Below are 17,040 nucleotides of genomic sequence, written 5' to 3'. Positions count from 1 at the left end.
AATGACGCTTTCGTTCGGTAAAATATCGAATTCCGTGAATTGTGGTGTTGGAACAAAAATACGCCAAAACGGCTCGAACCGCCTATAAATGAAGGATAAAACCATAAATGTCACAAGGTAAATTTCAATCGAAGATATTCGCATATGATATGTGCGGCATATACTCCGAAAAGTCTTACTTCCGACTGATTTTCAGTGTGGGTTTGCTCTTGAGCACTGTTTGGTTGCCACATTTTCAATAAAATTTAAAGAAAAAAAAGCACAAGTTTTTATCCTCTATTTGCCGATGTTACGTCGTCGATGATATTCACTTGACTTTTTGTCAAAGCCTAACCAAAAATTTCGTTTCATTTTATTGCACACTGAATTTTTCATAAAAAGTCGACTGCCATGCAAATGGATTGCATCATTTAGATTTGAAGATAACTCCGGAGTAATTAGAATTTTGTTTGGATCGTGTTGCATTTCTCTTTTCATTTGCATTCATTATATACTCACCTGATTTTGGAGATTAATATAAATAGATGTTTCCACTGGAACGGTTCAATAGTATTTGAACTAATAATTATTAGTACTTATAAGTGCAACATTTCCAAGAGCATCTGTGTCATTAAGGATAATGCATTGATAGTGACATTGACATTGACCTTAATCACAAAAAAATTGATAAATTACACACTCATTTTTGCTTCAGAAAGAATTTCGGTCATAGATTCCGGCGGTGACATGAAATTAAATTCTTCATCAAATCCACATGGGAAAACAAATTCCAATCGGGTTAACTGTGAATCAATGTCTTTAAGTAATGATGCAACTGATGACAACGATTCGACTCACTGGGTTTCACGTTGGCAAACAGTGTTCGATCAAATTGTTCGGAGACGAAGAAAAAGATCAATAGTAAATAGTTTTTTGACACCTTATAACTTACATGATCTGTATCTTTGAAATGTTTTTTTCTTCAATTATTCTGCCTTCGAACATTGGCGAATATTAAGTGCAAATAAAACCCTTACTCTGACTTCAAAATCAGTCTGTTGTTTATTGCTAACCTTCTATGTATATGTATAACGAACATTAATTTGAAATTCATTGACTTCATACGTCATGTGAAATGTCAACAACTGTCAATTGGAAAGACGGAACTTGTCAGTAACATGATATGAAAAAAAAGTTATCTGAATAACATCGAAAGCAATACCCGGAATTTATTCTTCGAAAAATATTCCACATAAAAAGACTGTTTTATTTTTTTATTTTTCTATTTTCTGGGAAAAATAGTTTTTTTTAGAAATAATGACGCTCGATTTGAATAAAGTAAAAACTTTGGTTACTGTTCATTTTGCCGGTTTTGAGTAAAATCATTCAGAAGAATTTAATCTAAATTTACTGTTGGTTTTGTAATATTTCAGGATTTTCCGGTATTGAAGAATGATAATTTGTTGAGAGCGGCAAGAGGTGAAGACGTTGATCGAATTCCAGTATGGGTGATGCGACAGGCTGGTCGATATCTACCAGAATATCAGGTACTGAATATTTTTTGAAGTATTGGAGTAATGATGATTTTTTTTTCTTCTATTCTTTGTTTGAAACAATGGTTTAAATTTAAAAAAATAAATGCCTTTCCATTGCGACAGGAAGTACGAAAACAAAATGATTTCTTTACCATTTGCCGTACGCCTGAGTTAGCCTGCGAAGTGACCATGCAGCCATTGCGACGGTTTGATCTTGATGCTTCCATCATTTTCTCGGATATTCTCGTGATTCCGCAGGCGTTGGGCATGAATGTGGAAATGGTTCCCGGAAAGGTATTTGATGATTATATCAAAATCTATGTGAAATGAATTGAAATAAAATTCATTCAGTTGAAAAAGTAGCCAGAAAACCAATTGAAACATATATCAAAATGAAATAAATGGATTAAATTGCGATTGCAGGGTCCCGTTTTCACCGAACCACTCGTAACACCGTCAGATACGGTAAAATTGAATGCGACAGGGGCAGTGGATCGTTTAAAGTATGTTGGAGATGCGATCACAATGATGCGTCACAAACTAGAAGGCAACGTGCCTCTGATCGGTTTCTCTGGCGCACCGGTAAATGATGAATTCTATATAAAGATTAGTTGTTGCAAAATTTCAGCAAATTGAGATTATTTTCCATCAACAACAATTGAAGAGACCTGACTGATTTGAGACTCACCTTGACTAATTTATTTTTCTTTCTTCAAAGTGGACATTGATGGGATATATGATCGAAGGTGGTGGCAGCAAAACAATGTCCAAGGCCAAGGGTTGGCTTACCAAACACAATGAAGTGTGTCACAAATTGCTGTCGCTGCTGACCGATGTCATCGTCGACTATTTCGAGATGCAAGTGAAAGCAGGTGCTCAACTGATACAACTATTCGAATCAAGCGCCGATTACATTGATAAGGAACAATTTGCGGAAGTATCATTGCCATATGTGCGCCGAGTCCGTGATCAACTGCGAAAACGATTGCAAGATCAATCAATCGAACCAGTGCCCATGATTTTATTCGCTAAAGGAGGCGGTCATTCTCTGTCTGAACAAGCTCAATGCGGATACGAAGTGATTGGAGTTGATTATAATGTAGATCCAATCGAAGCCAGAAAAGCGGTCGGTCCAAATGTGACGCTTCAGGGCAATTTGAATCCGGCTGATATGTATCTTCCAGAGGTAATGAACTCATTGGGTGAGGCTATTTGGTTTCGAATTCAACGTGTTTCTATTTATAGGCTGAGCTAAGGGCCCTAACAAATCAAATGGTACGGAAGTTTGGGATGAAACGCTATATTGCTAACTTGGGACATGGAATCACACCACAAACGCCAATCGATAGCATGCTTACCTTCGTTAATACAATTCACAATGTTTCTCAAGAATTGCGATTCAATGCTGGGAATTGATCATTTTTCTATTTAAACATTAGAATGCATTTTTCTATACCATAAAAAGAATTGTTCTTTAGTTTTTGTTTTCAAGAAATAAATTTATTCGATGAGAAAGCAAAAAAATCGACTTTTAAAACATTCGACTAAACCATTCTGAAATTCGGATCGATTGAACGAAATAAAATTATATATCGTGCTTTTTTGTTTCGTTCAAACCGTTCGTTAAATTGTTTTGCTTTTTTATTTTGGCTTTTACAAATTAATTTTTTTTTTTCTAAATATTTGGAAAAATGATTTGATATTACAGTATGCATATTTGTACAAATTCAATGTTCAACAAAAATACTTTCTGAATATAGACTTCTTTTTTAATCTAAAATAAACCCTTAAAATATTCAACCAAATAATATATCAAGTGCATTTATGCTGAAATAAAAATATGTGTGTGTGTGTATGTGTTTGTTTGTTGGCGTTCGAATTTCTGTATATCGTTTTCAATTTATTTCGGTAGTTGTTCGGCTTTGCCTTGAAATTTAGCGATTTGTATTGAATCCAGCTGCTGTTTTTTTATAAACCATGCTGCGATATTTTTGCATAGCCGTCTGATTTCATGGATTTATCGTATGTAATTTCGACATAATTTTCAAACATGGAACTATAAATCAAATCGCATACAAATATTCTCGTCAAATTTAGTTAATAATTCCTATCTATTTAAAATCGCCGACACTATTCGATGGTAATCAAATTTGCTATTTTGAAAACAAATCTGGGAAATAACATACATCAATGTTCTCAAACCACCGTTGGCATTGTTGAACATTTATTTTTTTCATCATATATTTGAACAAAATAGAAGTAAAAAAAAAACATTCGTATGCACGATGTGTGTGCACAAAAGAAGCCCAATTTTATTCTTCACAGCAGGTTCTTATTCATTATCATTGAATCATGGTAGGTATCAACACCATCTAAAAAAGGTTGGCTTCCAAATTTTCAAATAATCTTTGCAGAAGAGATAAAAAATAGCAATAATTGAATTTTGTGCATCGTTTTTTTCTCTCAAGAAAATGTGTATTATATTAATGGAAGTGAATTGTTTGAAAAATGTATATTTTTCTGTCACATCATATAAACATGGTTTCCTCATATTGTATGACATATACAATTTTCAATAATTTAATATGTAACAAATAATTTCCCGTTTCGAAACTAAATTTCGAAATATCCATTTGAAATTGATTTTTACTGAAAAAATTCAATCGTGTTTTTTTCCTTCAATAAAAATTGATATTTTATCAATTGGCTTTTTACCAATTTAATCAATAAAAACAAAGGCTTATGCTTATTAAATTAATGACATTCAACTTTTTCAATGATTTTATTGAAGAGATACGGAAAAAATGTAATAAAATTAGAAATTTTTTTCAAAATATTTAATAATTATATTAACAAATTTGCAATTTGCCAGAGCTGTTAAGCCCTTGAATCTTGTTTCGATATCGGTTTTTTTTACAAAATATTGCAACAAAAAATCGTTTTAGGCATTAACTAAATCTACAATTCATAATGAATATGTGCAGTTGTGTGTTAACTGTGCGCCCTCTTATAAACTAAGCAAATTTTTTTCTTTTTTTTCGTATCCATTATGTACAGAATCGCAATTTAATTGTTTAGATAGATGATGGTATATAGTTTACAGTGTGAGCAAGTAAGATTTTCTTTTCCTTCTTCTATTCAAGATCCTCTGAAGTAGATGGATGCTGGTTCGATGTTGAGGTTGATTCTGTGTCGTTTTCGACAATTGTACCGTCAATATCACTGAGTTCACCGTTGAATTGTAACAGGCAGCCCATTGCGCCGAAGTATCCTTCATGCTCTAAAAACAAAGCCTTTAGCGTGCCATGCGACCAGTAATCCATTGCATAGGCTAATAATTTCATTGAAATTGGATTCACTCGCAAGAAATTGCCAACAAACACAACCTGAAATTGGACAATAGAAAAAGTGATGATTTTTGTTTCTTTCAGTACTTAGTTTGTAGATCTAGTTTAATTTTCAAAATATTTTAATTAAAAAAAATTTCATTTTGAAACGTGCATTGAATTCAAGTGTGTGATTGAGAAAAAAAAAACTCAATGTGAAAATTGCTACCTTTTCAATTTCTTGATTCATTGCGCACAATTTGGCTATCGAACCAATATTGTTCGTTATTGTGACAAGGGTTGCATTCGCCAGATCTTCCTTCGAAACGCTACTTCTTCGCTCTTTTCCGTTCATTTGACCGAAACTACGAATTTCAAACCAAATTATTTAGTTGATCAAAAGGTGTAAATTCTTTCTAACGACATCAAACACTCGATGGTAAATTATTGATAAATAGCATTGATTTACCTTGAAGCAACCAAGTCACCGGGTAAACCAAATCGCTCATAATCACCGCCATAAATATCTCGCACCAATTTGTCCACATTTTTATGATCACCTTTTGTTGCCAACTGTATCGCCTCCTCAAATGTATCACAGCCAGTTAACAAACAGCACAAACCTAAGAACGTACCGCCTCCCAAACTGTTAAATAGAATGGATTTTTTTTTTAAATACTTGCATTACAAAGCTACTATTAATCAAGATAGACTAGATTTAACGAAGAAGCAAAGAAAAGTTTATTCGTAGAAAAATCGCAAATCCAAGCAAAAACCGAAAATGAAATCTGCAGATTTTTTTTTCGATGAATCTTAGCAAAGATATGAAAGAATATATTGAATGAGAAAATTACCTTGTACCCGATATGCGTTTATAATTTGATGGCCCATAAACAGCCAGCACGGAAACGCCACTGCCCACATTCACCAGAATGAATGGATAAGGCTGCGAGAAATCATATCGCTTCTTTACACTCGACCTGAATAAAGAAGGAAAATTACGAATCGAATGTTATTCATTTTCATTTAATTGACGCATTTTGTTCGTGAGTGCCCTTAGCGACTACGTCAAAACAGACGCAATCTGATTGAAAATTGCTTATCACAATACACAAGTTGCAGTACAATAAAAAAAGGAATAAAATTAAAATTGCAAATGTAACTAGTACTCACTCTATTTTGCTGGCATTTTCAAAGTAATAGCATTCGGTTGGATTATGTGTTTCAGCAAATAAAATGCCCTTGATAAGAACATCTAGTTCATCAAATTTGGCCAAGTTCATGTTTACTTCCTACACAAAAATAAATCGTGTTTTGTTATCGAAATGAATCAATTTTAAATGAGAAAAATGAGTCGTACATCTTTGAAGTTTTGTTCGAATTTGAATGCACCGCCGCCTGTTGCGCACACGGTGGTTACTAGTTGTGCCATTCCTTTGGATTTGGCCAATTGAAGAAAATTTCCCATTTCAGACGTTGGAAATCGAATGAAGTGCAATGATCCACGTCGCCCCCGGATATGAACGTCGTCCATCTGCAACGGAAATTCAAAGCCAATTTTCGATTTAAATTTATTTCATTTAGAAACGGAAGCAGCAATTGATCAGCATTTTATAAAAACAAAAAATTCTGTGCCAAATTCCCCAGCAATTTCTTCAAATCAATCGTTTGTTTACCTGTAAATGGATGTCTCGATGGCCAGTTTTGCCATATGCCGAATTTTTTGTCAAATACCGCCGAATATTGCTTAATGTTTCCGCTTCTTGATCGAGTTCATCGGGTGTGTGATCTTTTGGCTCAAAATAAACCAGTTTAGTTAGGGTTCCGCCTATGTCCATGCCAAACCATGGCATTGCTGAAATAGAAAAAGAAACGAAACGAAACGAATTAAAGTAAATTTCAAATGAATGTTACACGTTCTGCGATTTCGATATATATATATATTGAATATATATATATTAGCCGAATCATGGTAATAATGGTCGTCGGAAGGAAATACTTTGGAATATGTAAAGTGGACACATTTGGCCTTGAGACACTTCTGCACATCTGAGTTATTCATACGGTTATTATAAGTCGTTTATTTTATTTGATAAAATCTATTGTTGTCAGCTTTTGTGAGCCGAAGCAGACAGAAGCCTTTTGAAAGTAAATTTGATGGAACACGATTTATAGTATGTCGTCTATTTTCGTTATAATGGAATAATCTAACGAATTTATTTTGACGATCTGTTAATCGGGTACCTTTTGGTTATTCCGAGATTGTTTATCTTTTATGTAGGAATAAAATGCGAAATTCCATTAACATCAACTCAAAGATGATAATACAACGAGCAAAGTGGGTCACATAAGCAGGGCTCTCCGCTCTCAAGCTTTGATTATATAACCCCGATAATATTCACACCATTTCTATCTCTCAAGATCTTATTGCGTTGAACTGGATTCAATTTTGCCAAAAGTCTGTATAATTCTAAGTGCTGTATAATTCTAAATTTTAATATTTTTTTTTTTGTTATTTCTTCATATAAATTAATGGGCCATCAAATCATAAAAATGTAATTAGTTAACACAGCTGCGTGTCGTGAACAAATAAAACTTGAGTTAAATCAGCTGTTTATTTACTGCAAGTAAAAATTTGACTTTCATTTGTCTTCGTAAAAAGACCTTAAATGTTTGGTATTTAAAAAAAGTCAAGTGCTATTTGAGGTAATCATGCCACACGCATTATTTCTGTGTAGAAGTATACTGATTTTTTTTTTGCGCACAAAACACGAAATAAAACTCTCTTTAACTTCCCTATCTGAATGTTTTTTTTTTGGCATAGTGAAATAGAAAAAAAAAACAACAACGAACTGATTAAAAAAAACAAACAATAATGTTGTCGGCCGTGTGATTACCGCATGATCAATGATTAATTGTCGCTTAGTCGCTTTGTGTGAACCCAGCAAACACGGAATGTATGAGAAGAACGGAAAGTTGCCTTGGTAAACAAACCCCTAGTTTGATAGAGATGCAAGCGGTAAACGAACATGTGCGCGCGCGACATTTTCGATCACGTTTCGGAATTACTCAATCCAATGTGTAATTGACGCGATGATATAAACAAGAGAATTTAACATATAATCACACTTGCACGCGTACAAAGCGAGTATGTGTATTTCTCTCTCTCTCTCTCTCTCTCCCTTTCTCCTAATACATGGCAAATTTGAATGATGCATTGAGACGCAACATTTTCATGAAGTGAATTTTCGACCCAATGAAGTGTAACGCTGCAATGCTCATGGTGATCGAGTTTTTTAGCACTACATGAAATGTAGAGCTACTAATCTGCTTTTTTTTCTTAATACTTTTTGAGTGATGAAACGAATTATGGTGAATTTGAATTTTATGCTCATATTTTTTATTTAATTTAAACCGAAGGCAGTATATTTCAAAAAAGAAATAAAACCAAGATCTTGTAATTCATTTTGCAAATAAATATATTACTTCAAAGTTACTTTGATGAAATACATTTCATGTAGTGCGCCAAAAAATAGTTTGTTGTGAAACAACAAAATTGATTAATTAACTAAAAACTCAAGAACGCAGAGCGGAGCAAAGTTTTTCTCTCACCCGATTAAAAACCAGACTTTTGAAATTAATTATTGTTTTCTGCATCCGTATTCCAGAGAGAAGAATGATTGTTGTTTGGTATTGAAAAATAAAAACAGGGAAATTGGCAAATGCTAAAAGCGAAGAAAATCAGTCAATAATTGGAAATATCAAACACGATTGAAATTTCAAAGAAATATCCCAATTGAAGCGGTATTTATGAAGTCTAACGATAAGCTGCGAGACATTTGGGTATTGTTGTAAAACAAAAAATTACTGGGAAAAATCCATTCGTTAAATGCACAGGAAAAAATGATTCATACCGAATATTGTCACGCTTTATTCACTCGCCCTAATCAAATGTTGTGTTGTAATTTTTTTTTTCAATTCGCTATTGATCTCTCGTACTTACTGGCATGGTGGATGTTAATTTCGTTAAAGTTTTCATCGTTTGCGCCAAAATTGCCGGCTTTATTATTGGAATGGTATTTGATTTGTGCCAGACGTACTCGCAAACAGTCTTTGCAGTTGATAATATCGTGTGGTGTAGTAGTCGTTCGTGAAACTGGCGCCATGTTTTTGTTCTCTTTTTATTTTCTCCGAAAATCTGTTTTTTTCTGTCAACTTCTTTTTTAAACTTTACAATTTTCGATGGGCAGCGTATTTTTTTCAGGAATTGTTAAAGTTTTTGGTTTGGTAGAGTGTTTTTCAATTAACAAAAAAGATTGCCAATATTGTAATGGTCATTTCTCATGTTGGCTTTTGCACAAAAATCCGTTCGGTTCGGAATTCCATCGAATTGTTTGCTTTTCGTCTATCAATCACGGAATCAATCGTGTATTTGGTTGCAATAAATGCTATTGAAATATGTTCATACGATCACTTTTCACCATACTTCTTTTTTCACTTGACGGATCACGTTGATGCTTCTTTCAAAATGTAACCGAGACAATAATGTATTAAACAAACCGAGCACAACGAAGTTTTGTTTTTTTTTTTTAAATCAATTTTAATTTTTCACCATTTTTCTATTGACGCGAAAATATCACTTCATCTCGTTTTCTGTGTGTAGCTGTAACTCTGTTGTTAAATCTTTACGAGAAAAAAAAGTGTCAATCAGAGCGCCGATGAGTCTAAAATTCGTCCTACGGTCAACGAAAGACAACCTCAACTAATGGAATCGACAGTAGGCACACCGTATACATTCGTTAACTCATCGAAGATTATTGAACCAGACTTTATTTATTTTATTATTCGTACGTATATTCGGTTTTAACTTTAGAATGTTTTAACGAGAAGAAAAAAACAAATTCAAAACGCGCTACGTTTATTAATGATAAAAAAAAACCTCAGCACGCTTTAAAATGAGTCAAAATCGCTTGTTGATATGTTCAGTTCTAAAAATCGCTTGCATTCATTCGACTTGAACATATCGGGAGAGATTGTTGAGTATTAAATACACACATTTACTTGTTTTCTTTCGTTTCATGTGAACTTTCTTATCACGAGGGTGTTACTTTAATGATAATGCGTTTAAACGTAATTTTTGACATTCATGTTCACCATTAACGCAAACACACATCGTCCCATTTTATGTCGTCGTCGTCGTTGTCGTTGTCGTTGTTGTCTGGCGCAAATTGATGGCATCGACGCCATTTAATTGGTTTGCTACGAATTTCCCAATCCATGTAGGCCCATACAAACGATATTAATGTAATTGTTAAAAAATGCCAACAACAACAACAACAACAGCAGCAGCAGTAACAGTAATGACCAAACGCAGCAGTAGCCACACTACAAAGCATTATTTACAATGTAAAACCCGCATTATACCTGCACACGCATTCACGTATGCATATCAGATAAAATGATTAGTGTGTAAATAATTGAATTTTGACACAAATGCCCATTCAACAGCTTGTAATGAAAGCAGCCGATTAATTGCTGGTCGAACAACCGAACGACACAAAAAATAAGAAACAAAAATAAAAACTAAGTTGAAACCGGATACAAAAATTATCACACACATATTAAGGTTTATTTCGTGTTTTTTTTTTCTCGTTGGGCTATTGTTGTTGCTGCTGCTGCTTATTGTCCGACCAAAAGCGTACGACAAATTATTAATATCTTGGATTTTGGACGAGAAAGAGAAAACTTCGAGCAAATAAAAAAAATGTATATATGGTAAAAAGGTAAGCGATTGTTTGTGGTTGTGCGTTGTTATGATATTGAAATAAGCATGCGTATATAATGAGAACATAATTCCGGCGCTCGGATCGTACGATCTTTTTCGTTGAATGTGCGCTACGCTACGCGCCTGGTCGCCCATTCATTCATAAGTTTTCCGAAATTTTTACGTTTTGTTTGGTCACACTGCGTGCATACCTTTCGCAAAATGTTTACGAAGACTAATAAAGGGAAAAAAAATACGTTCACTGAATTTTTATCACACATAGTTGTCATTAATGTTTAAACGTCATGTTTCTTTTGTCGTCTTGGTTTCTTTGTTATTTTTGTCAAAGGAATCCACTTTCTTCTCTTCCCCCAATATTTGGATATGATGTTTTTTTTCTCTTTCCGATTGAAATAATCCGGCTCTTGTGTAATGGTAGAATTTATTTACTATCCAAAAGCAAAACTATCAGCAATTTATAGCATAACTTGTGAAACTTGCAAAAAGAGAATATGTCGGCCATTGTAGAATTGAATAGGCAATTGCAAATGAATCAATTTCAATTTACAAGAAAAAAGATAATTTAATGAATCGTATGGGCCATCAAAGATGCAATATTTAAACATTTTTTGTAGAAAATCTTGCAGAAATATGTTTGACTCATGCCACTTTGATTTTTGTGTCAAGTGAATTTCTGTTTTTACGTCAGTTTAAATCATCAACTCACTGATAATGGAAGCACTGCTTCTGAAATGCAAACTTATGAGTAATCCTCAATGAAGTGTATTATTTGTCGAAACAAAAATTACTCATTATAAAATACACGTTAAATTCTCCGAATTGTTAAAGCAAAAATAACGTCAGAATTCAATGGGATTTCATTATAGTCGTCGCTTTGTCAGGAAATTTTGTAGAACTTGAATTTCCTCTTTGCATTATTATAACATTTTCGGACGATATACTCATAATCAACATAAAAAAAACCCAAAACGGAATTGAATCGATCATTTTGGAAAATTCGATACCAGTGTAGCTAGCTTTCGATCGATAGACAATTGGTTTTATTGTTTTCATGCGAAAAACCCATATTCCGGTGCTTCAATTTTGCATACATATGATAAAAATGGATACATGAACATGGAATAAAAATTGTTTGTGTGCGTGACACTACGCATCGAAGTTCGAGACCCACAAAATTCGAGCTGTTATCGTAATTGTGCTTTGCATTTTTAATTGGATAACGAACGGAGGTGTGTATATGTTTTGATTTTCTCTGTTAAACGCAATTTTTGTGTGTGTGTGGAATTAATTAAAATATTTTAACAAAATCGAAAGCAATTGATTGAATTAGTTTCTTCGTTGTGATCACACAGTGGCATTTTGCGTGAGTAAAATGGAAGAAAAATGTCAGTTAGTCGTCAATGGTTTGTCTTTAGTTCCTTCCATTTTTTTCCGCATTGTGCACGTCAATAAAACAATTGGATTCATTCGAAAGCCAAACATGTTGTGGTTTTGTTGTGCAAAACAATCTACTGCGGTTATCATTCACTGAAATTGTGAATATTTTCAACCTTTGTTTATCTTTGGCTTTTCCAATGAAGTCACACATGAAACACAAATACGCAGGGAGAGAGAGAGAGAGAGAGAGAGAGAGAGAGAGAGAGAGACTTTGCAACAACCGTAAGAAAGACAGTAATGTCACGTATTCAAAGTCATCGTCAAAGAGAATTGATAAATAAACACCGGAATAAAATCAAATGGCGGTCACTTATGCAATGCTTCTGCTGATTACATTTTTTTCTACGCGTTCAATTTCATTTTTAATTCATGTTAGTCTTCTTTCTTTCTTTGCACGAATATTTGAATAAAATATACATATTTTCAGCTCGAACGGAAACATGCATTTGTTGAATGAAAAGTCGTGACATCTTGAGCTCATGTCATTTCATCTTATGTTTGCGAATATTTAAAGCATTGCTTGTTCAAAACAACCCGGGTGAACGCGATACGCTTTGATGAAAGCCTACAGTCGTTCGATGAGGCTTTCATAATTTTTATATACATTTTAAATACTGAACGCCTAGGCTTTCAATGCTACGAATGCACGAAAGAAGTGAGAATAGCAATGAAAGCCTAGGCGTTCAGTATTTATAATGTATATGAAAATTATGAAAGCCTCATCGAACGACTGTAGACTTTCATCAAAGCGTATCGCGTTCACCCGGGAATTCAAGGAAAATTCGAGCAACAACAACAGCAACAACGGCACATAAACAGATCGGAAGTAAACAGAAGCGGAACGATACAAACACGTAGACTTAGAACAGAGCAAAAAAGAAAATGTCAACACTTCAACTTTGTGTACACGAATTGCAGAATGGTAAATATTCACGTTATTCTAATTATACCAGCGAAGGCGAACGCATAAAAAAAAATGACAGCCGCAAATTAGCATTGAAGCGACTCTGATTAACACGTAAAATCGTACGATAATGCACTTTTGTTCTTATTTTAATCGGTTTAATTTTCCTAGGCCATTAGTAATCGGTACCATCACAACGTCTAAACAACACAGAGTTCAGCGATTCAATACATTGTGATCGAATGTTAATTGCAAATTGGATAAATCAAAACTAAAATTCTCAGTTGAACACAAAAAAACGTCGATAGTTCCGAAACGTTGAAAAAAAAATGGTTAAAATTAAGAGAAAAACTAAAACAATGATCAAGCTCAAAATGACTCGTAATTTGCACTAAACAAATATATTTCGAACTTTGCAATTGTCGAAACGCAGAGCGAGAGAGAGAGAGAGAAAGAGAGAGAGAATGAAGAAGAGGGAGAAAATGTTCAGACTAAAACGGCGAAAGCCTGTTGGTCGGTTGGGTTAAAGCTCAACGCACTCAAAAAAAACGTTACAAACGCGTGATTTTATTACGAATCGTGGAGTGGTGTAGCGACAAGTCCACCGATATATGCACACAATGTACAACCAGGACTGATCGACCCGCGCCAATCATCAAAACTAAATCGAATTGAAATCGAACACACGAACTCTCGATTGTATGAGAAATTGATATTACATATATATAAATATGAGTATACACTGTGTGTATCACACGCGTGCCGTTCCAGCGTTGACACAACATCGATGATGACGATGATGACAGCAACAGCAACAGCGGCAGCAACAGCAGCAAAAAAATACAGCAAATCGAATGAAATATCACTAACACATACGAACATATACATATCATTTCACGACGTTGTTTGATTCAAAGTAATTGACGCCATACACAAACTCACTCACTCATTTTCGTGTAAATGGCATCGATTTTATATACGATATGTGACCAATCGCACGTTCGCTTCGTTCGCTCGCGCGCGCATCGATCAGGACGGATCAATTCGTATGCTGATCACCGTCAATTCAACCGTATTTACGAACGGAATGTGTCCGAGTTCCGTCTTCCGCACTCATCGACGACTATTTACATTCTTCACACAGAGGAAGAATAAACAAAAAACTAAACAAAACTACTACGGAGCTCCTTTCGGTTCGATGGACTATTTGACCCACCCCAAAAATTTATTAATCCATATTTTTTGCTTAGAAAACTGATCACCTCAATGGAGACGGTTGCTTAACGACACTTTCAAAACTTTTATTCTTTCCCTGATTTTTCTCGTGAGACAAATGATGAGATGGACCAATTCTTAAAGAACATACTCACTAGCTAACTGTATATCAAATTAACTCAGAGAACACACTCAAACCGATACCATGCTAATTCGGACTTTGGCATTCAAATTCCAGAAAATTGATGCAAATTTAAACGTGAAATTTATCCGACACAAAGTCTAGCATTTCACGTATTCTCTTCAAAATATTATTCGCATGAAACAAACAAAGCCAACAAGAGAAGAAAACAGCAACGTATATTATTTGATTCGCATTGATTCATGTTTTAATGGAAATGGCCACTGTGTTATATAGCCACTCGTGTTGATGTCATACACTTAATTAATAATTGCTGAAACAAGGTGAACAATTTTTTTTTCATTCTGAGGTGTCAACAAATTTGTGATTTTTTTTGCTACAATTGTGCAAAAAAAATAAACACATGAAGAGAGAGCGAGAGAGAGAACACATCTAAATCACATTAGCGTTGATTTTTTGTGACATCTAAATGCTAGGTTTATATTTAAAAATTTCCAAAACCAAATATACGTTTTTGGATGGTTCAGCATCTCAACATTTTATTTCGTATGCAGTGGATATATCCCAGCATATCGACGACGCAATTCACTGTATAAGCGGCTTGCATTGATGTGCATAGCTACATCGACTACACACAACACTGCGCTCTCTGTTTGCATGTAATCGATGTAGCTGCATCATGCATTTTTATGGACTACATGTCATAAAGTCAAAATGTCCCAATCTCAGCTTACTGAGTTTCTATGCTCAGCATATATCCTTAGCTATCTGTCATTGACTGTGTAGCTGTGCGCATCAACGCACGCCGCTTATACAGTGACTTGCGTCGTCGATATGCTGGGATATATCCGCTGCATACGAAATGTTGAGATGCTGAACCATCTAAAAACGTACGTTTTTCCAAAACTCTTTGAATATCCCATTCGAAGTTGAAAAATGGGTTGACGTGACGAATTCGGGGTTTCACATGTATCCGCCGAATGACGATCAAATAATATTTGATCGCGTGATTTTTTCAAATGAAAGACTTCGAATTGTTTTAGTTGTGTTTCGTGAGATTTGTGAAACGGTTCTCGCACAACCAGTTTAATTAAAAGGGAAAGAGAGAAATGTGATGTAAAAATGGTGGTACAAGATATGATGACAATATCGGCCGTTGATTGACGTTGCGTATTTGAAATTACTGATAAATATCGATAAATTGTATTGAACTCTTGTATGGATTGTGGGACGATTTATATATAAATTTTACACGCTCCAATACTCACCTTTGCGCTTGACTTTAATTTCATCCATTGTGTGTATGTTTTGTATGGGGACAATCCCGGACGCAGTTGATTCCAATTTAACAATTATTTCGTTGCTGCTAATTATTATCGTTGACGTTTCGTTTTTTTGCGTTCAAGGTCTGATGGATTCGTTATCAAGCGGTTCGAATGCATTAAAAACACTTGACATGTACACCGTTAATCGCGGTTTGGACGAATTTGTTTTATTTTCACTTCGCTTCGGTTGTACCCATTCCCTTTTTAATTAAAAACTTTGTTTGATTAGATATGCAACCACTTGTTTAGAGAAAAAAAAGAGTTGCAATCGGACGAAATGACTGGATTTATCAACACTTTTGAAATGCTAAGCTTATCATTATATATTGGCAAATTCCACCGTCGGCTGGCACGCCGTTAGCAAATCGGGACTAAAATGCACTCGCTAAAATGGATAAATTTCAGCTACAATGTGGCATGATTTCAAATTATTTTGATATCCATAAACGATTTCACGCTGAAGAGCTCAGCGACATCCCCTAATGTTTATACAATACAAAAGACCTAAATATTTCTGATCGTTTGAAGGAACTACAACTATTTTGTTTTCATTGTATTGCACATTGAAGTTGAGTGTTCGAACGAGTTCTGATCGAAAATGCTGGTCTATTTTAGTGACTGATTTCAAGAGATAGGCGGGCACAAAAACAAACACACAATCAGTAATTGGATGAATAATAATTGAAAATCCGAAATTCAGACCTTTTTATTATTATTTATTTATTACTTGACTGAAATGTTATATGGAAAATTCGCGAGCGAGAGCGCGTGATTTGTTATGCGTATGTTTGATTGCTGTCTTTCTTAACTGAACACATGGTATTGACACATTCATTCTCTTTCGGTACTTTCAAATAGATCCGGTCTTACGTTCACACACGATTCGGTTATTATCGTTGTCGCACTCACACAATCCATACGAAAATTTCCATATCTATTTAACCTGATTCCATACGACACAGCAATCACAAAATAAAAACAACAAACGAATTCGTGTGTTCTCTTTTTTTATCGCACTTTAGCACTTAGGCTTGGTTCACGCAATTCATTTGTATTGAATGCAATTAAAAGGCGAACGAGCAAAAAATAAAAACAACAAATCAAATGAACACTTTGAACATGATTAAATGGTGTTGCTGTGCATTCTTTTTATTTCAGGCAATCATCTAGCAACTTCGGTAAAATGTTCGATTCCATTGGATTTCACCATAGTTTGGCCGTTGGTGTGCATACGTTTGGGATGAGTCTTCATTGATTTTGTGTCATGTTTAATGGGTATTTTTTCTTGGCGCTTTTTGCATTTTTACCTCGTTTATTTCGAATCATTTCGTTGTGCCGTACTTTACTCTCTCTCTCTCTCTCTCTCTCTCTCTCTCTCTCTCTCTCTCTCTC

At 34.5% G+C, this 17,040-nt stretch overlaps 2 protein-coding genes across 5 annotated transcripts; one reads left to right on the top strand and one right to left on the bottom strand.

Annotated features, from left to right (window-relative positions):
* The first annotated feature begins 7 nt into the window (after positions 1-7).
* On the top strand, positions 8-3,038 carry LOC129577642 (uroporphyrinogen decarboxylase-like). 2 transcript variants are annotated; one of them, XM_055465052.1, is made up of 6 exons: positions 8-117; positions 1,413-1,526; positions 1,638-1,808; positions 1,938-2,096; positions 2,233-2,700; positions 2,760-3,038. In XM_055465052.1, the coding sequence occupies exons 2-6, from the start codon at positions 1,491-1,493 to the stop codon at positions 2,928-2,930; spliced, it is 1,005 nt and encodes a 334-aa protein (XP_055321027.1). In that variant the 5' UTR covers positions 8-117; positions 1,413-1,490; the 3' UTR covers positions 2,931-3,038. The 2 variants fall into 2 exon arrangements, with proteins under 2 accessions (XP_055321027.1, XP_055321026.1); XM_055465051.1 differs by lacking the exon at positions 8-117 and adding an exon at positions 1,160-1,317.
* Positions 2,993-16,915, bottom strand: LOC129577641 (pantothenate kinase 3). Of its 3 annotated transcripts, none has more exons than XM_055465050.1 (9): positions 16,376-16,915; positions 15,592-16,266; positions 6,517-6,695; positions 6,201-6,374; positions 6,014-6,132; positions 5,695-5,820; positions 5,310-5,486; positions 5,070-5,205; positions 2,993-4,900 (listed from the first exon to the last, which is right to left on the bottom strand). In XM_055465050.1, the coding sequence occupies exons 2-9, from the start codon at positions 15,617-15,619 to the stop codon at positions 4,649-4,651; spliced, it is 1,191 nt and encodes a 396-aa protein (XP_055321025.1). In that variant the 5' UTR covers positions 15,620-16,266; positions 16,376-16,915; the 3' UTR covers positions 2,993-4,648. The 3 variants fall into 3 exon arrangements, with proteins under 3 accessions (XP_055321025.1, XP_055321023.1, XP_055321022.1); XM_055465048.1 differs by lacking the exons at positions 15,592-16,266; positions 16,376-16,915 and adding exons at positions 8,844-9,523; positions 13,541-13,744; XM_055465047.1 differs by lacking the exons at positions 15,592-16,266; positions 16,376-16,915 and adding exons at positions 8,844-9,523; positions 13,156-13,588.
* Between the last annotated feature and the right edge of the window lie 125 nt (positions 16,916-17,040).

This window comes from Sitodiplosis mosellana, unplaced genomic scaffold (assembly GCF_009176505.1).
Source record: "Sitodiplosis mosellana isolate CC-2019 unplaced genomic scaffold, AAFC_SMos_1.0 Smas_scaffold_6197, whole genome shotgun sequence".
Taxonomy (NCBI): domain Eukaryota; kingdom Metazoa; phylum Arthropoda; class Insecta; order Diptera; family Cecidomyiidae; genus Sitodiplosis; species Sitodiplosis mosellana.
The sequence above is the reverse complement of the archived record's forward strand: the minus strand, read 5'-3'. Positions and strand labels throughout refer to the sequence as shown.